This window comes from Syngnathus scovelli, chromosome 3, assembly GCF_024217435.2.
Source record: "Syngnathus scovelli strain Florida chromosome 3, RoL_Ssco_1.2, whole genome shotgun sequence".
NCBI classification, from domain to species: domain Eukaryota; kingdom Metazoa; phylum Chordata; class Actinopteri; order Syngnathiformes; family Syngnathidae; genus Syngnathus; species Syngnathus scovelli.
This window is the reverse complement of record NC_090849.1, coordinates 19,024,008-19,049,251: the sequence shown is the minus strand read 5'-3', so window position 1 is coordinate 19,049,251 and position 25,244 is coordinate 19,024,008. Positions and strand designations below refer to the sequence as shown.

The following is a 25,244-nucleotide window of genomic DNA, read 5'->3' as shown; positions in this document are numbered from 1 at the left end:
ACGTATGTTCTTTCGTTGACGTGTTGAAGTGTTTTGACGATATAACTTGCATGTGTGTGGTTACTGTCAGAGAAACAACTTTCTTTGTTAGACAACGCAGTTGCAAATTGTGTTGTATCTGTTTTTTTAATTGGATTAGTGAATACACACGCACGCACTCACGCACGCACACACGCCCACGCACGCACGCACGCACGCACACAGCAATGATCAATACCTCTGTTATGTTTTTTATACGTCGTTCAAAATAAAAAAGAACGTTATAATATCAACTAAGAGTCGAGGCTACCAAATCTGATTCGACAATTGTATCGTTTATTCAAAAGACGACCAATAATAAATGTCAATTTAAACGTTGTGAATTCCGATTACCTTGAATGCATCAGGTTACCATCCCCTCGAATCCAACCAATGAGACTGCAGCGTTGGCTTTTAACTTAGCTATAAGCAGGATGCTAACAGCTAGAGTATCTTGTTTCCATAGCCGTCTTCCTATCCGCTGCCGTCCGGTGCGTGTGTATTACCATGGCATTCAAAGCCATATGTCGAGCGGACACTTTTAAATACCTCATTGGTCCATGCAAAACCACGTTAAACTTCGATAAGCGTTCATTGAGCAAGGTTGGTATTTGGCTGTCATGTTTTTGCTGCACAATGGTGGAGATGGTCATAACAAACACATTTGCCTATTTATTTGTGTCGTGTTGCTTTAAATAATTCTTTTGGTGGGTACTGGTTAATTTGATCCTGTGGTTAGTCAATGTCTACAGCAATGTTTACTGGAATGAAATGAGTATAAACATAAGCACAATGTAGTGGCACTGAATTGGACTATTGGAGGTCACAGGGGTTTACATAATTCACCTCCATTGCCCCAAATTAACTTCCAAGTAATTTTTTCCGTCAGGTTTTCCTGTACTAACTTTGAATGCTATTTATATTAACTAGTGTTATGCCAGCCATCTGATTCAACAAATGTAGCATGGGCAACGCCCTTTAAAAAGAACAAGGGAAACAAGGTGAATGAGTTGTTGAATCAAAACAGTACTTTTCAATGTGAAATAATGTATTGGGATTTTTAGTACTGTACATCATTCCTTGCTCACGATTCTATACACTGTTGTCACAAGTATATTTATTGATAGGTACTCATGAATTAAGCATTAGTAAAGCTAGTAGAATTTTGTTGCAGGTTGTGTTCAGTGGCTTTGCTAGTTAGTTGGTTGTGCAAATAGCTCATTACACCAAACAAGCATGATTATTTTTCAGCACCATGGCTGGGTTGTTTCAGTTTCTTCACATCATACATTTTCAAAAGCTAATCTGTCCTCTTTTTCAAGATATACGCTTATCTGAAGTTTAACTGTTTTGGTTGGAATCTGTGCTCTTTTTCGGGTGTTTACAGACGTGTAGTTGCTACTTTTCGACTTCCAGCCAGAGAAGTTCAAAGTTCTACTCTGATCCTACAGAGGCAGTCAAAGACATCCCAAATGGGGCGACTGTACTTGTTGGAGGTAAATGCTAAATGAAGCATATTTTTAAGTCTTTTATCCACACTTTTTTTGTTGTATTTTGTCAGTAAACATGTTTTATATCTTATTTCTGGTTTTGTCATTGTTTGTTTTCCTATTCCAAACCTATTCCAGACATTCTATATAATTTATTTGCAAGGAGAGACTGACAACCATATTAAAAGCTAGAGCCAGACCGTATGCCAATCTGAATTTTAATTCTAAATGGCAGTGTCAGCAAACATTTACAATAATGTGTCATTTTGCTTACTTAGTCCTTTTGTTCTGCACTTGAATAGTGTCCGCTCAACACACACATGTATATTTATAACACCACAGCTTATATTTATAGTGAAGTCAGCTGAGACAGCTATAAAAATATTTCCATTGTCCCCACCTGCATTCAGTAATGGCCACACGGAGAGAAAACGACATGGCACATTGTAGGATTATGAAAATAAAGGAAGGAGGATTCATCAAGTTGTATCCTGTATCTACATTTGCACAGCCCTCAATTACTATGATAAAAATCCCACTTTGTGTTCATATTTTATTATGTCAAAATCAAGAGTTGAACAATGTGTTACAACACACTGAATACTCTGATTGAAAAGTTTACTGATTGTACCATAGTGCTGGAATTTGACCTTGAAGTTGCAAGACGGCAAACTTATGCTTGTGTTTTTGCTCAACACAGGTTTTGGATTATGTGGCATCCCGGAGAATCTCATCACCAGTTTACTGAAGACCGGTGTGAAAGGTCTTACTGCAGTCAGCAACAATGCAGGGTAGGCGATACAGAACATTCATGCACATGTGTAGATGCTTCTTGTAAATATTGGAAAGCCTTTTCAATACAAATTGTGAAAGGGTGTGTGTGTGTGTGTGTGGGGGGGGGGGATCTGTGTTGTTGTAACAATACTGAGAGCAGTACTTTTTCCACAGGGTCAGCTGGTCTGTTGCCAGTCAGCTGCTGTTATCTACATTTAAATGCCCTCATTATTGTGCATGATGGTGAGGGCCATGAAAGGAAAAGTTAGAGAATAAGACTCTCTTATACCCTGTGAAAAATAGAGCCCTGCGAGACTAATATTGATTTTTAAATCGCCTTCCTTCATCCCATTTTATTTCTGCATTGTGTCTGGATAAGCGGTGTTGAAAATGGATGGGTGGGTTTAGTTCACTTGTTCGATTAAAATGAAGTGCACATCTTTGAATGTATTAAAAAGAAAAAAAAAATTGGAAGAGAAATTCCAACTTAATTCCCTACAGCCTTTCTTTAGTAACTAATGAATCTATGCATTGAGTTTCACTACTGAAATGAATTATTGCACAATGTTCAACATATTGCAATGCACTTGCACATTTCAAATTGGAGTAATTATTGTGTTATTTATTTTATTTATTTATAATTGTAGGTATTTATTGTATTTTACTATTTTTGAAAATTTCTCAAAATTCACTTGCATTATTACTTATTTAGGAAATTGATGCATCACATCTCAAACCACTAGGTGGCAGCATATCTTCAGAATTTTTTTAAACCTTAGTCCTAATAAATCTCATCTACATAGTATTTGTATGCATTATGAAGACAATATTTTCACACAAATATACAGATTCACCATAAGAAGCCTGAGAAAAAATAACTGCATCCGGTATTCTGTGGAATTTATTTATCTTATGTTTGACATCATTTATTTCTCCACCCATCCTTAGTTATTAATTGACCATAAATTAGATTTCTTAGAACGGCCTCTAAAGCATTGAGTCATAAAACATTTATTAATCCCAGAGCACCACTATTTGCTACTTACTTTTCTTGAGTCTAGTTTTGACTGAAAGTGTGCAGCTATGAGTGCTTTGCAATGTCAAAGTGAATATAAAATACATTTTCTCCCCCCTCAGTGTGGATAACTTTGGACTCGGCCTGCTTCTTCAGACCAAGCAGATCAAAAGGATGATCTCCTCCTACGTCGGGGAGAATGCCGAGTTTGAACGACAGTATTTATCTGGGGAGTTGGAAGTGGAACTCACTCCACAGGTTGGTCAGGAAAACTTACTTTTAGTTCATGTTTTAACAATTTCAACTTGGTGGTAGCCAACAACTCTCCAGAGTGCCGTTGCGTGTGTTATGAGATCTTAGCAATTGTCCATTTTCTTTTTCTATTTTGCCATTTTTCCACCACAGGGCACCTTAGCGGAGAGAATCCGAGCCGGAGGGGCAGGTATTCCAGCCTTTTTCACCGCGACTGGCTACGGCACGCTGATCCAGGAAGGAGGCTCTCCTATAAAGTACAACAAGGATGGCAGTATCGCCATTGCTAGTGAAAAAAGAGAGGTACAATTGTTTATTTTACTCATTCAAATCTTGCGGAAATATGTTCCCCGTCTTGTTGTTTGTCCTCACAAAAATAAAAGCAAGCAAATGACAATTAATGTATTTAGTTTAGTTATTCTGCATCATTTGACTACTTTAGTTGTCGATACTGTTGCTCTGCTCCATGCAGCATCTTCATCTTGAACTTTTTCTATTTTTATATAGGTGCAGGAGTTTAATGGCAGACACTACATCATGGAGAAGGCCATCATTGGAGACTTTGCTCTGATCAAGGCATGGAAAGCTGACAGGGCTGGAAACATTGTGTTCAGGTAACCACCACCACTGAAAAAAAAAAATGAAAAAAAAAAACATTGAAATATGTCCCCAATGCATATAGAGTTATATGCAACCATGTTTTTATTTGAATGTGATTCCACTTCTATTTAATTTTTAGCATTGACAGCAAACTTAACTAGTATATCTCAATTCTCAATAAATCTCAATCCATTGAATTGTGAAGGCAACATGGGAAATATCGTGAAACCGAGCTGTTCAATTATGATTATAAAAGACTGTGCTGAAGCAATTCCGAATCACAATGGCACTTCACCTTATTTTACCTTTTCAGATCCAAGTAGTAATCCACTCATTTTGTAGGTGAATAGAGGACTAAATTCTCTGGGTCCTATTGTTTTTTGTCCTTGCAAACTGTTCATTTAGACCTTGGCCAGAGCAGCTTGTGCGACTGAATTAAATCAGTACAATTTAGGACCGCAATAGCGATAATTTGTAATCAAGGTTGACATACTGAACCGTTTAGGAAGCCAAGATAAGGTCGGGGAATGATTTAGCACTTCAATTAAACATGTTTTAAAATAAAATTGCAACAAAGCGTCATTCAAAATCACCAATCACACCGTAACCTTTACTTCTATACCAGCTGATTGCTTTGCTGAGGTCCTTCTGAACCAACTGATTACAAATGACTGGTTTTACCACACAAAACATTTGTAGCCAAGGTCTGTGGTACCACCTTCAACCACAGGAGAGCAATGTCTTGCAGTAAACTACATGAAAGTGCTTTCATTTGTGCATTCTAGTTTTAAATCATTCAATTTTGCCTTTTATTTGATTGTCATAGGAAAACTGCTCGAAACTTCAACCAGCCCATGTGCAAGGCAGCCAAAACCACAATAGTTGAGGTAGGTTGGTCTTTTATCGCACGTCACATTCAAACTGCCTTACAGAGCTTGCAGTGGTCATCTTTTAGTGTTCCCTTTTCAAAACTCCACAGCTGAATTAAACTTTTATGACATTTTAATGCGCTGTGTTCATATTATGGTAATCTAACGAGTGGCTCATGCGTCTCCATAATTGATTCCAATGCTATACATACATGATCTGAACCCCGCCAATGCGAGCCTGACTCTAGAAATATCATTGATCACGTATACCCACGTACGCCGGCGGTAAATCAATGATCTTGTGAAAACATGGGCTTTTCAATATGATGTACATCAGTAATGTTAAAGTCATGCTGTAAGTCCCAGCCAGATAATGTGCAATGCAATATTTTTTTAAAATTCATGTATGTACTAGACAGATAAATAGCTTAATGGCTCTCAATGGAGCACCAAGACCTGCCTTGTGTATCTAGCCACAAGACAATTTACATATCAATGCAGTATTTTTTTTAGTGCACTGTAGACAGCACTTGGATACTTTTGTGTATGTCAAGATCACTATTAAAAACGTGTTCTCTTGAGAATTGGAGTTAAAAATGCCTTTGTGTATCCTCCTCCTGTGAGAGAAAGTCAAGCAACACCTTAAAGCAGCACTGGCACGCCACAGTCGTCACATCTAACCACCTACAGAGGACAAAGGGTCCTTTCTTTTTTATTCTCTACTTGTGTAACTCTCAGATATTGCAGAAGTATTGAAAGATTTAATATCTCCAGTGACCTGCCCCCTCGGCTCATTTATAGTGTCGGGTCGTTGGGGTTCGCGTCACATCTCGTTTCAATCTGGTGTCTGGTTATCCACTTACTATCTGCCATTTGACAGCAAGGAAAGGCAACCTTTATTTTGCCGTCCTTTTCCATGCATTCTCAGCTTCCCACCTCCCATATTCTGTAGGCACCCGCTGAGTATCTTTGCTGTGTGAAAAAGCTGAAAACAAATCAATGTTTTTTGTTAATGCAGTCTAGACAGTCATGCCTTCTGCATTTGATACTGATCAGTAATTTCAATGCAACAAAAAAAAATTTGTTTCAACTCCACACCGCTGTTGATAGGCCCGCAGTACTAATGGTGGAGCTAATTAGTTTTGAGACAGCAGCATCAGAGTGACCTTGATGGCAGCCAAGGATGAATATGAGTGGTGCTCGGGAAGTCGATGGTACACTTGGCCAAAAAGAAACAGCCCGGTGCTGTTCTTCCACACTGATGTAATAATAAGAGAATAACAGCAGTGGTGCCAAAAAATGTGTTAATTTCTGCTGAAGTTGTGATGGCGATGCTAGTGACATGAATGACAATGTATTTCTGAGTGAGAAAGACAGCACGAGTGAGGGACAAAAAAAAAAAAAGAAGAGAACTGTCGGCTTTGAATGTTTGATTGTCTCGGTTGACCCGGTAGCTTGAAAAGTGGCGATGAAGTGGTTTGTACTGTCAAAAACTGTGAAAGCCAGCTGTTGTGTATCACTAGCTAATTCAAATCATAATTGCTGTTTCTGAGTTGTCGTGCATTAAACTACTTTTGTGTTTCTTTTGAGTAACTTCCACCAAAACAGCTGCACAATGCATAATTCAAAAGCTGGACTTTAGCAGAAACCCAGAAGGAAAAATGTATACCGACCGCATGAAGGGAACAACAGTGGTGACAAGCTTTTTATGTCCAAATATAAACACCATAAGGATTTATGACTTGTTTTATTAGTATTGCCTTGCATTACATTAGACTGGCTTGTAAATGGAGCTGTCATAATGAGAGCAGATTTAATGTTGGGAAGGCACCTTGGAGGGGAAAAAAATAAAATAAAAATCAGTCAGACTAGAGGAAACTCTGAGGAGAAGGATGTGACATCTTGTGGGCGAGATTTAAATCCCACATCCAGGATGCACCTGCCATACTGCTCTTAACAAGGTCTGACAGGGAACAGTAATGATTCCAAGAACTGTGTGCTTGCGCATTTTTCGTGCTTTATACTAATGCTTTATTAAAATGTTAATTTACACAAAATACAAATTATGTCCTGTGCATATTGCCCAATGTGTCATTCCACGGATTGTTAAAACTGCATTTATGTTGTTTAGCATCTACCTGAAAATAAATGTAGCCTTAAATCGTCTGTATTGACGCCACGGTCATGTTATGCTAGTCGAAGCTGCAGAAGAAAACTAGCACATTTTGTCAATTTTTTATTTTTTTTTAAGCTTTTTCTGTCATTCTGTATGCGTGACATGCAACCGTAAATATTTTGTTACAAGATCCAAATTTCTCCTCAAAGCTGTATTAATTTTGCAAGCACTACTTTCATGACTAAGTCACTTCAGTAATAGACACAGCAATGTGTTTTTTTTTGTTTGTATGGTACATAATAAATTTAAATGAAAGAAAAAAAAATACATCCGATAAAACAAAGCAGTTTGGAAATTGACAAATTCCACCTAGTCTTTTCATGGTTGCTTGGCAACCAAAAGCTGCCATCGGATTGTTGAATGTATCACGGTATCCAGCTGGTCCAGTTATTCCCTTATCATAGGTACACTGAAAAAGTCCTGGTGCTTGGTAGGACACCACATCGAAGCAGTGCTTTTCACACATCTGTCATCGCAAATGGATTCAACTGAATCCTTTTGTTGATCACAGATAAGCAATATATTTGTGTTTGCAACCATTATTATGAGACTATACTGTCTGTAGGCATGCAGGCACTTGAACTACATACGTGCGGCACTCTGCTATGCTAACTTGTGGCTGCGCCATTCTACATAATATTGAAGCTAATTTTTACTATTCATTGTTATGAATGAGCCTTTGTGGGTTTAAGATGTTTAATGAATGCCTTGGTACATTATGCAAATTCTTATCATGTTTATTTAGGTAAGCGTCTGAGCATGGTCCAGTGGATTGCCGCTTCTGGCCTTATCTTATTATTATTATTATTATTTTTAATGTTTTTGTTTCTCCAGGCATCGATGCAAAAATGACCTGTAGCGTTGAATGATGGAAAAAAATAAAGAAATACTTTAGTTTAACATATGCACCAACTGAATGTTTGAAGTAGCACATTTACACAAAACACGCGAGTTTTGGTGCAAAGTTCCATCATCTTGAACTAAATGTTACGCTTGTGTTCTGAAGTGGTGAGACCTCAGAATTCAAATGTAAGAACTGGAATTCATCCAAATTTTTCACATGTATTTTTTTTTTTTCGTGTGTTTGAATTTTTATAAAATGTATGCCTAAAGGGACCCCAACTTCAGCAAAAAAATATGCCCTAGAAGTGAAATAAATAAAACTCTTGCTAGCTCTACTGAATATTTCAGTACCTTCGAAACCAGAGATAATGCAATGTTTGAGTGCTGGTACTGGTAGCCACATAGATTGTAAGGCCTAAAAAGTTTATCTCTTTCTGGGTTCAACTTCCAGATAATAAAATGTGACAAAACACCAGATGTACAGTTGCTAGCGGTATTTATTTTTGTCTAAATTCCATCATTGGTTTTAATTAGCAGTGAATCTGATTAGAAGCATGTGATTTGGGTTTCTGTAATATTTTCTTCCATTCCTTTGGATATTGGAAATCAGAGAGGAAACAAATCCATTGCGTTGTTAGTTCCGGGCAGGGGGACAGCGTTGGCGCCGAGCCCCCCTAAAAGTGACAGCAAGGCCGTGGCCGGTTGCCTGCACGTAGACACCCATACGGAGGCTCTATAAATACATGGGGATAATGAGAGTGTGGTGTCGCAGTCCTCCTCATCCGCTTGTCGCCTTGAGCCACACCATCACTTTTCCTAACATGTTGCATCTCAGTAAGGCTGGTCATAAATCTGTCTAGTGTGATTCATAGCAAAAGAGAACCTGCAAATAATGTATATTGAACTGAGGATATATTGTCTGCCATAGAAGTCACAGCAGCGCATCAGTGTGACTCTTGAGCGCCTTAAAAGTAAGCACGAGCACTTTTATTTTATTTTTTTGAATGCGGTGTGCATGTCATGAGCTCGCACGAGAAGGCGAGTCGGCATCATGGCAAGGATGTCAAGATGGAACATTTTTGTTTGTGGTGCTCTCTTTTCACTTGAGTGAAGTTGAAGCACAACTTGTGACATCCTTGGAGTTTTACCACTTCATCCTTCTGTGTGGGAAAGCATTAAACTTAAATGCACATCGTCAAATTCACCATTCAGCTATCAAAAATATACACACAAGTTTGTTCATTTTTTAGTTACTTTGTGCAGAGAAAGTTTTGTGGTATAACGACACCTATGCTCCATAGACGATAGTCTTTATTTATTTTTCTTTATAAAACCCAGATTTTACTATTCGATACTGTTAGCATCAAACCTTTATTAAATGTGTAAAAATAAGTTCGCTATTATTGTGAATTTGAATTTAATTTTTAGCATATGTGCAAGTAACCTAAAAAAAAAAACACGCCCTAAAAAAACAACAACAAAAAAACCCTCACACCGAAACTCTCTAGAAAGCGTCTCTGGAGGACACTTTGATTCCCCACAGCATCCCTGCGAGCTCGCCTTGTTCTGCTCTCATTGATGTGAAAATTGACGTACACATACAGGAATATCAATGCGTTGTGTGCCTTGTTTTTGCTCCCTCCGCACACCTGCTCATTTGCCTTTGTGGGTTTTTTTCTTTTTGTGTGTTTGTTGTTGCTCATCTGTGTTTATCATTGCATTTATTTTTGTTATTACCATTCCATGTGTTTGTAAAGCTGCTGTCTGAACTATGTCTGTGAACACCATTCAAGCAGATGAAAGGGTGTTTTTTTTTTTTTTTTTGCTTTTTGTTTTCAGAACACTCTTATTCAAATTTGATGAGCTTTTGTGTTGCGCCTTAGCTTTGGTTGGCTAATTAAAAATATAGCCCAGGAAATGTCAGGTTTGCAAAAGTGAAGGAAAAAAAAATACCTCAAATGATTACTTTTGAACAGGGGTGACAGCATTTTTCTATTGGTGACTAAATTGTCATTTAACAATGTTTCCCTGTCTGCCCTATTTTAAAGTCATCTTAAAATTTGAGCTCAGTCTTGCTTGATGAAGGCATCTATGCAAATCGTCCATCTCACAAAAAAAGGATCGAGCTTATCGGATAGACGTGGGAGGATGTGTGGGACCTCGCTATCGGTTCGCCACCACCACCAATCTCATCTTGCATGGCCCGATTTTCACGGCAGAGTGTCACATTTAACATATCCCGATCAAAAGAGAAGGGATAAAGATGATGGTATTGAGCTTCCTCACGTATGCGTATCCATGACAACACCAAGATCCACTCTCAACCGCTGACTCTTCTCAGTCAGCACCGAGTGCTGAGGGAGGAAGTTGAGATAAGAAGCGATTTAATTCAATTTGCTCCAACGGCTGCTTGCCCCTCATGTAAATGGAATAAGTAGGTTACACCACGTTACGCAGGCAAGTACTGGATATTGTGTGTGTGTGTGTGTGTGGGGGGGGGAATTATGTAATGTCATGCATAAGTCCCCATTTGCTCCTTTGTGATTGGTTTCCGTCGTCAGCTTGAAGTCTGTTCACCAAACAATCTTCAGAAAGGAGCAAATCATGCTTGTTGACGGAAAATCTGCTTTCTTCAAAAAGCAAAAATAAAATAACCACCAGTGGTATTTTCCCCCCTCTCTTTATGTTGACTTTAAAAAATAAAAGCCATGTTCAACACATGGCCTGCAGGGAATCTCAGCACAAGTTTTTTGATGCTCGAGCAGATTAAATGTCAACAGCGTGATGCCCCCCCCCACCCGAGCTGGTATGCTTGTGGAGACAACTTTTCTGACATTGTTATCTAAGGAGAAAGGAGCAGGTGCATTCGTGCCTGGACTTGTATCGCGATGACCTACCTCGCCTCAAATCATTGTCTCTGCTGGGTCTTTTTAGTTGGATAGAAAAGACCTTGAACTCACTTCTGCCCACATGAGTTCTCTGTTGATGATAACAATGTGGTGTGATGCGGTTGCAAAGTTGGTCTCTGGACAAACTTGCTTCAGGCACATGGGTGACGTCATTATCATGTGCTTTTTTTTTTCTCTTAATTGTCCCAAAATATATCATACATATGATTTGATGCTAACGCTCCTGGTTTCTTCTCTTTAGGTAGAAGAAGTGGTGGACGTCGGTACTTTTGCCGCCGAAGACATCCACATCCCCAGCATCTACGTCCACAGGGTGGTCCAGGGAGGCAGCTATGAAAAAAGAATCGAGGTAAAAAAAAAAAAAAACATGCGTTTGAAGCGACTCTGATTTACCAGATTAGAACAAAAATGATGTCACTCGTGTGATAATGACATTTTCATGATGTCTATTATGTGTGGTTGACAATACCGTCATTTTATCTCTAGACACATGACATTATCAACCTTTGACTGTTTCCAGAAACGAACAATAAAGAAACCCCAAGAGGAGAAGCCCAAACCAAAAAAGGATTCCGATATTGTCCGTGAAAGGATCATTCGTCGTGCAGCTTTGGAGTTTGAAGATGGGATGTATGGTATCCTTTTTCCCTGACAGCTCAATCGAATGGAAAGCTGTTCTGTATGGAAACCAATCAGGGTTGCTATTATGCTTCTTATTTCCTGGAAACAATTCGGCTCTTATAAGCCACAAATAGGAAACTAACTCTTCTAAATCGCAGCCTAGCTGAGGGTGCAGAACAGGGAGGGTTGCTAGATTGTTTGGCATATGGCGCTGGGAGTGAACATCCAATCTCCATATTTTTAATGGTCATTTCATCAATCTGATCCTTAACGAAATGTTGACCAGCTAACCTCGGTATTGGCATCCCAATGTTGGCCAGCAATTTCATTAAGCCAGACATCACTGTGCATCTGCAAAGCGAAAATGGAATTTTAGGACTGGTAAGGTTTTAGTACTTCAATTTGGGGACCCTTGATAATAATGTTTTCAATTTAGGGAACAAACTGTGGTGGCTAGACTAATTTTCTTCCTTTTTATTTTCAAAATCATTATTGACTCTGAGACCAGAGAAAAGAAAGCTGCCGCTGAGATGGAATGACTCGCCAATCAATTTTTGACAGGAGAGTGTGGGCGTCCATGGCAATGCCTGATTTGTTAAAATGTCTTAATTATGAGTGCCAGTTTTGAACAAGCGATGCACTACTCTCTCCCCGTCAAAAATCAGTCTCGTCAAGTGAGAAAAATGCAATTCTCTGACTCACTTTGTGTGCACACAAATCAAATCCCAGTGCATCTTTTTTTTTTAATCTTTGCAGGGCCCATACCCAACAGACGCTGATGTAGACGCAGACCTGATTAATGCAGGTGAGCCCGATCAATATGTGCCCAAGCTGAATCGAAGCCTTAAAAAAATAAAGCAAGAGCTAAATAACACAAATACAATTCATGTCATTGATTTTTTTTTTTTTTACACATTGTTATTCAACATAAATTCATTTGGTGAAGTTTTCCACTGGATTTGAGAGTTGTTTCAATGCGCTGTAGGAAAGGAGACTGTCACAGTGCTTCCCGGAGCTGCCTACTTCTCCAGCGATGAGTCATTTGCCATGATCCGAGGGTAATGCTCAAAAAGTTCTGACAACCTCATGTGCATGACGTATGGGAACTTTACTGCTTAGTTATTCTTGTGCATAATCTCAATATTCTCTTCAAAGTATGTGTTTGAACTGCAGGCCGTTTGATAAACACGCAAGCTTCAATGTCATACATATCCCAAGGCAAATGCAATACACGACAGCCCGGCCAATATTCCCAAATACCTTGGTTACTATTGATCTGTCTGCCATTGCCCACCTGCATACACATCAGTTGCGGTGTGTGTGTGTGTGCGCACACACACGTCCACCCCGTGGAAATCCAATAATGCTCATAAATAGCACTTTCCTGTCACATAGGCAACGACCACACAATGAACCTCGGTCTTAGCCTTTGTGCAAGATTTATGGATGTTTGGAAGAAGTAACTAAAAGATAGATTCATTTTTATCGTCTGACTCAAAGGGTTGCGGTGTGGTCAGGCACAAGGTCCAACACAATTTAAACAAGGCTCCTAAATAAAAAGAAAAATATGCGAATGTCAAGAACTCCCTTGGTACTTAATTGATACAGAAAATGATGGTAATTGGCCTGTGTTGCTTAAAAAAAAAAAAAACATCGCATTCAAAGCCTACTTTGATTCGTCCACATTTAAAATGGATGACAGTAGCAGAGATGCAAAATCATCGTCTTACTCGAGAGCCCTGACTCAAACGGTGACAGCTGTCTTTTCTCTTCAGGGGCCACATCAACCTGACGATGCTCGGAGCCATGCAAGTTTCAAAGTATGGAGACCTAGCCAATTGGATGATCCCGGTAAGTTTATTTCTTGTCAGTTGGCAGCAACTCAAATATCATCAGTCTGTTTGAACTCGCACTCATGTGGCAACCTTATTGGATCCAATTTCATAGAATAGCACCGATGCTGTAGTCGGTGTAGCTCGTAAAGACTAGCTTACATTTTTTTATGACCTCCCTTGGGTCAAAAACATAGATGGAAAGATAGTTAGAAAATGCACCACCCATTCCACAAAACAGAAATGACCAAGAAAGAAGTCATTTTGATGAGAATCTAGATACGAGCATTTTTTGAGTCAATGTGGCATCAATGAAACAGTCCACCGCTGAGAAAATTGCAATGTCGATTATCCTCCATGAAACAGGATGTTGTCATAACAAATTCATGGAGCTGCACTTCATGACCCCCCACCCCCACCCGCCCAGTTCATCCTCATGTGTGGTTTGCGCTTTACTCATAATGTCGTTCTATATGGTAGTGGTTATTGTAATGCTGGACATGCCTTCTTTTGGTGCCATGTGTTCATTTATTCCCAAATTTCCCATGTGAAGCAAGAATTTCAATGCTTACAAGGATGAAATCTCACACTCCCTCTCTCTGTCATATTCATTCAGTCCAAAACAAGCGTGAGCAGCCTGACTTTGCAGACTCAAGTGGTTCACTTCCAAAATGACAAGCCTATTTGAGGAAGAATTACATGTTCCTGGCAGCGCCCGAGCTGCTGCCTGGGCGAAGAAGAAAGCAGTTATTTGGTACCTCCTATTTGATAATGGTTTTTTGTTGTTCCAGGGTACACCTGATTTTTCTTCACCATTGTGTCGATTTTATGCGTGGCGGTTTGAAGGCTGTCATTACCTCGATCAGAACACGGCTATTGTTCTTTTCTGGAGGCGCTTATGGCTGGGGATGGGATTCTAGCAAGATGTTTGATCTGGTCAATTGGTCTCTGGACCACGGCAGCCACAGCCTTCCTCTGTGATTACGAAGGTCAAGAACCCATTAAAAGCTTGTAGAGAATGTTGAGGGGGCGAGACTCGACACAAACGTCCCCCGGCACATTGCAGTTTTTTCGCTTGACTGAAGTGTACACGTTTCATTTCGAGATGCAGCTGTCCTCAATGGCCAAGATAGACAGCATTTTCAGAGGGTTCATTTATTTTCTATTAACCTCTCGGTTATGTTGTTTGTTTGTGGCCATGCTGAATTAACTTGACTATGCTGGGTTTGCAGTGGAGGTTTTACATGGCAGTTGTTTTAGTAAGCCAGACTGGTTCTGGACTGCTCGCTCACACACACACGACACCACCGTCCTCACCTACGCCTCGATCCTCATTATGCCCCCCTCCTCCCTTTGAAAGGACAGATGAAGAGAATTACAATCCACTCCGTCTCTGATAATGAAAATTATTCACCATCTAAAAATGGGTGCATAGCGTGAAATTGGAAATGTTTTAACGTAGGAGTCGGGGATGCTGCGCTCTGTGCGCGATTTCGATTTGGAACGCTTTCAATATGCAAATGCAGATAAACATTTTCCAGTTGATGGCATTGAAATGCTTTTACATCTCCACTCAGGCTAAAATATCTGGATCAACAAAGGTTTGAGACAGTGCACTAGAGTCGAATACAGTTAAGGATTTGCTTGGCTATTATTGAGCTTTTAGGGCCGGAAAAAAAAAACGATTCTAAATTTGGGGGACCTGCGCCCAGGTGTTAATACAAAATTAAGATATGTGTCTCCTCAACACTCGACTTCCACATTCTGTGTTTTTGAATCTGAAATAGAATCTTTTTGGCATGCTGTCTGAGCAGTGTTTTTGTTTTTACTCAGTTGACTATTTAGTTGAGCATAACCATTTAGATGAAACTTGGGTCGCGACCTCTGTACAGCTGACTGTGTGGCTGTATTTAGCCAGTGATGCGTTTGTGAATGGACAAATGTCATTAAAAAAAACGAACGAACAAATGCCATTAAGTAGTTAAACCCCAGACAGAGAACTCTAGGTGTAAAATGAACGATAATGTAAATAAATCCTACCCTCATTTTTTTCTGCTGCAAAATGGAGCCGCTTAAAAGATTACCTGTCAGTTCATGTGCATATTAAGTGGTCGTCTTAATTGTGTGTGCTTTGTTCCATTGTGGATGGCAGTAGAATTAACCATGGCTCATCTTGAAGCAAAATTGTTTACACAGGTCTAATTGGATTTTAATCAAAAGCCTTTGCATAACTCATTTCAAGGCAGGAATAATTGGAAGTAGTATAACTCACAAACAAACACACAAACGAGAAAATAAAAAAAGCAAAGCTTATTGAATCCAACTGGGATGCGTTGGGGTATTGCTTTGCTGGCATCGTCCTCAGTTTGAAACAAATTGGTAATAATTCCAAATCCTCGCTTTTCATCCATTAATCACCTGCGTAAGCAAGGCTTGCTGCAGCCTTTCACTATGTGATTAAATGGAGACTCTTTTATGTCAGGCTCAGGCACTGGAGATTGTCAGACATGTTCAACGGAAAAGAAAAGTAGCGGCTGGGCAAGTGGCAACTATTGGATTGGAAAAGGAATCATTTTTTTTCTGGTATATCTATCACAGTGTACAAGTTGCCATGGCGATGCAAACATCAAATGCTCCATGTGTGGAAAGTATTTTGAGTAGTTGATGCTTCACTGCTTAAAATGAAAAGCTTTAGTGGTAGCGTTCTTAAAAAAATAAAAAATAAAAAACCTTGTTGAGTGAGCATTGCCTGACTTCAATCTCATCTCTGTCTCTCTTATCCCGATCGGCGCCATCCCAGCAGTACTTGAACATCATTCCGTACGTCTCTTGTAATCTGGGTACGACGCCACAGATCCAGCCTCCTACAGTCCCCCCACATTATCTCTTGCTTTAGAAAAGGCCATTAAGCTGCTAACATTTTCCCTTAACGCCTATTTAACTAGCACTAGCTGCCGCTGGCGAGGATTAATTTAAAGAGCAGGCGAGTATTACGACATGAAAAAGACACATTATGAGAAAATCCTCAGTTGTGCGTTTGAAAAACTTGCAGCTTGATCTTAGGATTGTGAATATTGAAATGTTTAGCGTTTGCAATTGGTGCTTCTCACTGTTCATTGTTCGTTCCAGAGCAGATCAGGAAGCAGAATTGTCTTAACACGCCCCACGTCACAGGATATGCTTTCGCAATAATCGTTCAAAGACGTCGGGCCTTTTGATGACTTCAATCAAAAGCGGGTGATTTAAAATGTTCAAATTTGACCCAGTTATCTCCGCCTGAGTCATACAAACGTGAGCACGCATACAGATCAAGATCAAATAAACCTAAAGCCTACAGATAAGCAGATGCAAAGCCGAAGATCAGAAGAAGCCAACTCCGTAGTCAAACCGTGACAATATTGACGTTTGTCCGCGTACACAACAGATCGGGTCACTCGCTCGCTCGCAGGTGTCTGGCTCACACTCATCATCACACAAGCCAGACTTGGCGAGTATCAGGTCAGACGTGGTCATCCCCCGAGGGCCTGCGCGGACACTAGCGAGCTTTTTGAATGTCAGAAACTGCATTAGCATCGACCGCGTAGAAAAAAAAAAAAAAGACCGTTTCCTGCCGGAATAGCCTATGAAAAGCAGCGGCGTGAAATAAAAAAGCAGAGGTGTGACTAAAGGTTCAGGGCTTTATATCTGTGTTGGATACTTAAAGTTCAAAGTGGATTTTTTTTTTTTTCATGAAAGTAGTTTGAGGACTCATTACAGCTTTTTGCAAGATGATGCGTGACAGTATATTCAATTAAATCAAACTTCCCCCTGCGCTCCTCTCGCCGCCCTCGCACTGCTTTGCGTTGATATCTTCCCTACCCAGCTGGCCTCCCCAAAGGCAGTCTGGATCCTTCTGATTCACAACACTCTCGGCATATATAGTATATATCCCCCGGTTATCGAGCAGAGAGTAAAGCAAGGAAGGCTCTTCGCATGATTGATGAGCAAATGGGATTTTAATTCAGTTACTCAGTCGTCAACCCCGTGGCAATTTCTTCATGTCACCGGGGACACTGAGGCACGTCGAGCAAAAAGAAATGTTTTACTCAACTGACAGCCGTGTTGAGGTTGCCGGGTTAGTTCATTTGGAATGTCATATTCTCTAACTTATATTCATTTGTTGATCTGGTACGTAAGTAACAATGGAGCCTTCTTAAATTCACGCCTCTTCTGCGAAACTTCTGTCCTTCATGTTGCAATCAAAATAATTTTAGATGAGAACATTTGAATGATCACGTGTGCAATCTAATAGGAAAAAAAATGCATCTGGGAAAATTAATATACTAAGTTGGTTGCGGGAAGGCGTACATCGGAAAACTCAATACTTTATGAAGCACCTTTTGATTTAATGAGAGCCCTCAATCAGTGTGTTGTGTAGGAGTCTTATCAGCATGGCCCGTCTTGACTTGGCAATAGTTGCCCACTCTTCCTGGCAAAAGCACTCAAACGTATCAGATTGCCAGGATGTCTCCTGAGCACGCTCCTCACCTCACAGATATTTTTTTTAATTGGATTTAGTCCTGCCGTTGCAAACTTTATTTCCCTCAAATGTTCTTTTTGTTGAAAACATTTGTTTCTTAGCTCAGATGGCTCTTAACATGTTAAAAGCAGATGTTATTGCCCAAACAGATTTTTTTTTATATAAATCTTGTCAGATTTAGAGTATTTTTGCAAGGTGAATTGACGGATTGTGTTAATTTAACTTTGGACAGCCGCTTTAGAACTACGAGTACTACTTTTGTGTTCGTCATTATTTTCATCAATTTACATTCACTGGTGTCCCTCTGGCACCGATTGCGATGCTCTCATTTTCTCAGGCTTTGACATGGCTTCAGCTGACATTTCTGCCCAAATACAAAAATGTTATTTCACATTATTTTGATTAGCTTCATAATGTCTTCTGAATGCTATCCGTGGATTCTTTTGTTCAGACAAATAAAAGAGATTTTCGTTCCTCATTGGCGACAAATAATGCCAAATGTCTCTAAAGCCGCAGCCTCTCCACTTAAGATAACATGCAGGGAATACAACAACTCTTTTGTTATTGGCAAGACCTTATATTAAAAGTTTTGGAAAATTGTGGTTTATCTTAATTGACGCTTGTGACGAACAAATTTGTTTTCTACTTTTCCTCTGTCTTTCTTGAACTGTGCAGCGCATAAAAATATTGCCCGAAACGTTTTAAATTTTTGATGACAAGTTTAAAAGGGACTCCACCGACTCGTCAATATTTATCTTGCAATTTTAGGGCAAGATGGTGAAGGGAATGGGTGGAGCCATGGACTTGGTGGCCAGTGCCGGAACCAAGGTGGTGGTCACCATGGAGCACTCAGCAAAGGTTTGTGTCATTTGAGTGTATGTGTGCGTTCCCTGTTTTTTTTATCTGTGCCCTCTGCGTCTACTTCCTGCACTAATGACTGAGCCTTCTGACTGATTAATGGTAATTCTCCTAATGGTTTTGCTTAATGGCTCTTAAGCAGAAAAGGCTCAGCGTGCATACCAGTTCGCTGCTCATTTGTCTTTAGCTAATTCAAATACTAAAATAAATTGGGGTCAAGAGCTGATTAGTCAGAGTGGTACCACCGCGACGGGCGACTCCGAGCACAATTTTGACTTCATGTAAATGTAAAGCAAGGGCAGCGAAAACATGCCGCACAAACACGCTGAGTCGGGATAATCGGAGTGTGTCTGGCGCCCAGCTACGGTCCAGATGGTGCAGCAGGTGAACACAAACTCACTGCTCAGAAGGGTGTTGTCATTCATGATGGAGCACACATGGATGTGTGTGTGCGTTATGTCATGTGACCTACTCCCACTTGAAGATTAATGGTGGGTAGACTGTAATGGATGTTCAAATATGTGCTTTAGCTATCTGGGGATTAAAAGCTTGTCTGGATCCATACCTTGTCAAACCATTTATGAAATTATTGTTGCACTTTGAAAAGGAGCAACTGGGGTTAATGGTTGCGTCTTAACCTTAGGCTGTGGTTTCTTTCTTTCAGGGAGGTAAACACAAGATATTGGACAAGTGCCTTCTGCCTCTGACTGGGAAACAGTGTGTGGACCGAATCATTACGGAGAAGGTTTGTGTTTGTTTGGTTAACACACACACACACACTGTTAAACAACCTTCCGACAACTGAGATGTCTTTTTTTTTCCGCTGAGTGTTTTTATTACAGCATTTCCTCCATGTTTTAACACAGTGGTTTGCAAACCTTTTACATTAATTACCACCCAAGTAAATGAATGACTCTGCAAGTAACCCCATCAGGACCCGCATTAAAGCATAGTCGGTCTAAGTGGTCATCAAAATATGAGACAGATTATATTCCTTAAAAGTGTATTTAATATTGAAGACCACTGCGGTTTATAAAATCACACAGCACTTAAATATTGGTGCATTTAAAACAACTGTACTTGGTTATTTAATTTGATTATCAGCATAATAGAAAAAAGCTCAGGGTTTTTGTACAATCAATGTGTGATGCTGGTCAACTTCTTTGATTTATTTATTTTTTCATTTCATGCAAAGAAAATTTTCCCATGACAAATAATCCAAAACTCGCTGTCAGCACCAAATAGACTCATTCACCACTTTTCAAAATAATTGGACTCATTCAATCTTGATTGTTTGGGGGTTGCACTGTAAATATATTATCCATGCAATTAAGGCTTTATCACTGATACATCAGAGCTTCCGCTGATGGATAACATCATTACCCATTGGTAATAAGCGACTCTCGACACATGCACGCGCACACACACTTGTATAAAAACAAGTTGAATGATTGCTGTGATGCACTCAGGGTGGACGGATATGACTTTGATTCAATTAGTACCAATTAGTCTCTTTGGAGGCTAGTTATTGATTTTGTTTTAGTGTTTTCATTTTCACACTGGGGCATGGCTTGTCTCATTATGTCATTTATTGAAGACCTTATCCCCACCTCGAGCCCCCCACCTGGTATGTTATTGCTCCTGCTGGAATATGACTGATTGAAGTCATATGCACAGGCTTTAAATCCACGTGTAATGTGAAGGGTTCCCAAACATCAAAAGTGGGAGGCAACGATTTTAGGAAATTCAATATTTATCATCTCCTTTATGTGAGAATTACCTATGAAAAAAAATTATAAAATTATTATATCATGTGAGAACTACCTGTATAAAATAAAATAAAGTAAAATAAGAGTTGGTGACCCCTGCAAGCCAATTTCCCTGTCCAGAGAATTGAAATTCATACTTGGACATTGTAGATCTTACTGTCCGGGCTCCTTCACATCTTCTGCAGTTCAGTCTGAAGATAAATCTTTGACATTCACTAAAGAGAGCCAAATGTCCTCCAAGGGAGTGAAGCTTTGAACGTGCATGAGTATTTTTCGTCATCCTCTCTCCTCCGCGATTGCGGATCGAGGCAAGACGACTCTTTACCCCCTCCTTTCAATTGCAGAAGAAGCCTGATGCTGCAGAATCCAGTCGTTAAAACTTAAGTAAGCAATATTGGCTGCAGAGTGCAACAATTTCAATGAGAATACATGTTGCTGAAGTGATAGAAAAAAGCCCTTCAAAGCAGCTGTAGCAGTACTGTACTTTGTGAATCTTTAAGTTCTCTCGCTCAAATCACATTACCATGCTGTTTTTGGCCCCTTTGAAACTTATATGTCGATAAACGGACCAGACAACGGGCTCGACGGATGAGATCTATAATTGCACAAAATTTCCCAGCGAGGCGTTTTCTGTCCATAAAGGTTAAATCTGTTTCTCCTACCCCTTGCCAGCATGGTGCCGCCGCTTCCTCCTTACCTTCCTTATTTGGTCTCCTGCTGCTTTTCTCGATCTGTCAAACCACTTGTCAGACATTCTCTTAGTGTGTCTTTTGCCACTGTGGAATCTTTAAGGTCAAATGCTGTCCGTTCAAATTTATTTCGATGAAGTCTGTTTTCACTACTTGAAATAATGGAAATGTACATGATTCATCTTTAACGTTCTTAACAGCCACAAGAGTAAAAAGAAGTTAACCATTGTTTAAACACGGCATTAAGAATAATATTGAGACTTTAGGTACACCGTGCACTGTATATGACGATTTGACTTTGGACCTATTTCAAATTTCCTGTGAATATCAAAATGGGTCGAGTTCGCCCCTGGCTCTAACATGGATTAAGTTCTTATTTTGAAATAGAACAGTAAGACTAAACTAGCAATGAAAGTGCATGAATATTTTTCATCCTCTCACAGTTAAGAGTGTGGATACTGATTGAGCTGAACTCCTGTAATGACTTCCAAGCCAAAGTCCTGGAAGTCGAAAGAACGGTTAAAATCACGCTGAGGGCTGAACAATGTAACAAGTGTAATGGTTTTGGCTTTTGACCTCAACTACCTCAGCCAACCTGCGTCTAGCAATCAAATTGAGTCGTATTCTTGCCACGGCAGAGTGCTAAGAAGGAAGTCGACCTTTTGCCATTGGTAGCTTGTGGAGGATATCATTTCAAACTCAATAGCCTTCTTGGTTTGACACAGAGAAATAATCTGCGCAAACGTGGGGGCAAAAAAAAAAAAGGCAAGTAAATAACAGAGTTACATTTTTGGAGATAATTATCTGAGGAAATGGCCTGTTCCCTATCAGCTGTAGGAAATGAAAGGCTATAAACATAGCAAATGATGACTTTAATGAGCATCATAATGCTCGACCTGCTTTTATTGTGTCTTACTTTGCTCGAACTCGGACAGGAGAGATAACTCCTTGTAAATGTAATTAATGTTCTACTTCCTTTATACTCTGTCACACTGTACTGTATATAAGTCAAGTCAAGTCAAGTTTATTTGTATAGCCCTAAATCACAAACAGTCTCAAAGGGCTTCACATAGCCAAAATTGACAATTATTCTCAAAGCATCCCCTGATCATAAGCTCCCAAAAGGGCATATAAAAGGTGTTGTCCCAAAATGAGACCCAGGAACCTTTTATTTTTTGCGCTTAAGGTTTTCTAAAGCGTTGATTTTGGATGAATTTTCACTGCAGGGTTTAAGTGACACAGTTTTGATTATAATAAATAATTACAATAAACTACAATGAAATGTGACCTAAATGGGCTTTAGCTTAGCATATTCATTCCAAGCAAAATAAAGTGAATATAATGTTTGATATTCGTGTTATTGTTGCTGCTGGGAGGTTTTTCTTTGTGGATTTTCCTCCATGCGGTTTGGGCGGATGAAAATATTGGTCGTTTCCTGCGCTCCGTTTGGGTAAACAGCCATAAAAAGGGAATTGACAGAAAATCGGATATCGGCGTTACATTGGAATTGGCCACTTGGACTTTTAGTGTTAATCCAATTTTAGTTGAAAGAATCTGGCATTGAACTAAAAAAAAAAAAATCACCTCATTTGGTCACCGTGCACTTCTTCAATGACACACTTTCGGAAAAAGTTCTCTTTTGGGGAAAAAAAAAGTAATTTATTCACCAATGAATTATTCAAATGTTCACTCAAAATGATTAGCTGTGGCCTTTACGCCAATGACAGCAATTATCTCGCAACCAAATTGTAATTCTCTTTGTGTTCGATAGGAAATCTTGGAACAAACTACATTTAAAAGCTAGAGCTTGTCAAATTTCTACATGGGAATCAATATTTTGATAATATTAGTTATAACTGCCAACAGCATTTTTAGTAACATTAAGTAAGGTGTTATTGGAAAAACAGTGACTACATTTAGAAATATAAAAATTAAAAAATATATACTTAGAAATATAAACATTTTGATAAAATAATTTTAATTTTATCTAAATAAATGCTTTTTTTTTAACTCATGTACAAAAGCTTTTTTTTTTTTTCACCAGCCAATATTGACTGAGAACGCTTGCGTCATATAGTGACGCCTGTCTGTGCCCGTGTCTACGTATCCTCCTACTCCCTATGCCCTTCCATCTGTCTTTTATTTTGGAGTGAGATGTCAGCCTCCCGCCACGTACGTGTGTGCGTGAATCTAATGAGCTGATCCGTGACAGGCTTTGTGAGGAAGAAGCCTCGGCCTGTCACTCCCCGCTGGGAGACGCGACAGGACCCAGGTCACTTTGTCTCCAGCTCTCCTATTGTGAAATCTCTCATCATGCCTTGCAGTACAGTACGTCTTCCATGTCGGATGTCTTTGAGATGGAGCCTCTTTTGTTCCGACTGGGATTTAGTCATCGTAGTCGTGATTTAGTCTGATTATCTTAAAGCCGCACAAAAATCACAGGGTTGAGACGTTTGCTCAGATTTGTGTTTGAGCAAACCAGTGATGGTTGTTAGCAACTTGTCGTTTGCACTTAATTAAAAACACATCTATTAAATGGTTGATGTTGTCAGCAATTAATTGCTTGCTTACTGCGTCACGCTCAGTGTCACACACAAACACACGCACGCACATACACACGTCAGCATAGTTGACCTTGAAGGGCTGGTCCCCATCCACTTGTGATTGAATTCTTTTTTCGAGAGCTTGAAGGTCACTTTAATAATTGTGGCCCCTAGCTTTGTGTTCTGTGACCCCTTTGCACCCTCAAGTACATCTATTAAACACAACACTCTTTTTTTTTTTTTTCCCTCCCCCTCCTGTCATGGTGTTTCTGCTTCTCTTCACTCAGGCGGTCTTTGATGTGGATAAGGCTAAAGGGCTGACTCTTATAGAAGTGTGGGAGGGAATCACTCCAGACGACATCAAGGGGTGCACTGGTACCGACTTTGAGGTCAGTCCATCCTTAGAAACATGATTAAATATTCAAATGTATCATTTGACTGTTTTTTTTTTTTTTTTTTTTTTTTTTTTTTTTGAATGTCATCTAGGTGTCCCCCAACCTGAGACCCATGCAGCAAATCTAGAAGTGAATCTCTGTCTACTAGACAGGCCAAAGTTATGTTGAAGTGATTCTTGATAAGCTAACTTGACTAATCAGCAAGAGTAGTCATCAAAGAAAAAGCTTGCTGCTATAAGTTATTAATTTGAGAGTGGCTTCAAAACATAATTCCCCCTGGAGTGGTCGTCCCTCTCCATATTAGAGGTCAGCTGCGTCATCCTCCAAAAGGCAAGTAAATACCTCCCCACCAATAAGCTTCTCAGGAGTTCCGATATTCACACACGGACGATGAAGAATCCCCTGCTGTTTGAGTCTTTTGCTGACCAAAACAGCAGCACTGTAGATTCCTTGCTCAATAGACAAAACGTGTTCTCACGCCACAATGGTGCTTTTTATCTTTGTTTCTTTTCCTTTCTACCAAATAAGTCTTTATACTTTAATTTAAAGTCGAGTTTCACTTGTCATCACTGTAATCGATTAACAGTGAATAAACCCCTCACGGCCACCATTTGCAAAATTACAATGTTCTTTTTGCTCTCTCTCATCCGGTGCAAAAACTTTCGTTTTGGGAGTCCTCGTTACTATAAAATCATCTTGTTACTAAAAATGGGAATTTTGAAGCAATTTATGTCTGGTCCTCACCCAGCATATAACAAAATATCAATGAAAACTCAGATTGGATCATGTGGACATAAAACAGCTTTTTGTTACTTTTCTGACAATACCACAAGAGAAAACATAAAGATGCCTTAATGTTTTTTTTTTACTCATACATCTGCATTTCCCTTGCTTTTGTACAAGCAATAAAATGCAATATTGGATGCTATGTTGAACAAATGTCTTTTCTTTTGTTTTTGAATGAAGTGATTTCGAGGTGTTTCTCATTGATTCTAATAGGAAAGCAAAGCAAAGAGCTGCAGGTCGTTGACTTCTATAAATGGAACGGTGGACTCGCGTCAACGTTCTCCAT

At 39.6% G+C, this 25,244-nt stretch overlaps 1 protein-coding gene across 1 annotated transcript; it reads left to right on the top strand.

Moving 5' to 3' along the window:
* Nucleotides 1–439: 439 nt before the first annotated feature.
* Nucleotides 440–25,100, top strand: oxct1a (3-oxoacid CoA transferase 1a). The gene is made up of 17 exons (XM_049716621.2): nt 440–621; nt 1,406–1,514; nt 2,209–2,299; nt 3,420–3,555; nt 3,703–3,852; nt 4,057–4,163; nt 4,976–5,040; nt 11,192–11,295; nt 11,467–11,581; nt 11,854–11,948; nt 12,324–12,372; nt 12,553–12,625; nt 13,343–13,418; nt 18,687–18,776; nt 19,441–19,521; nt 24,065–24,166; nt 24,264–25,100. Exons 1-17 carry the CDS (start codon nt 526–528, stop codon nt 24,297–24,299), a joined length of 1,575 nt encoding a protein of 524 aa, XP_049572578.1. The 5' UTR covers nt 440–525; the 3' UTR covers nt 24,300–25,100.
* The last annotated feature ends 144 nt before the right edge of the window (nt 25,101–25,244 follow it).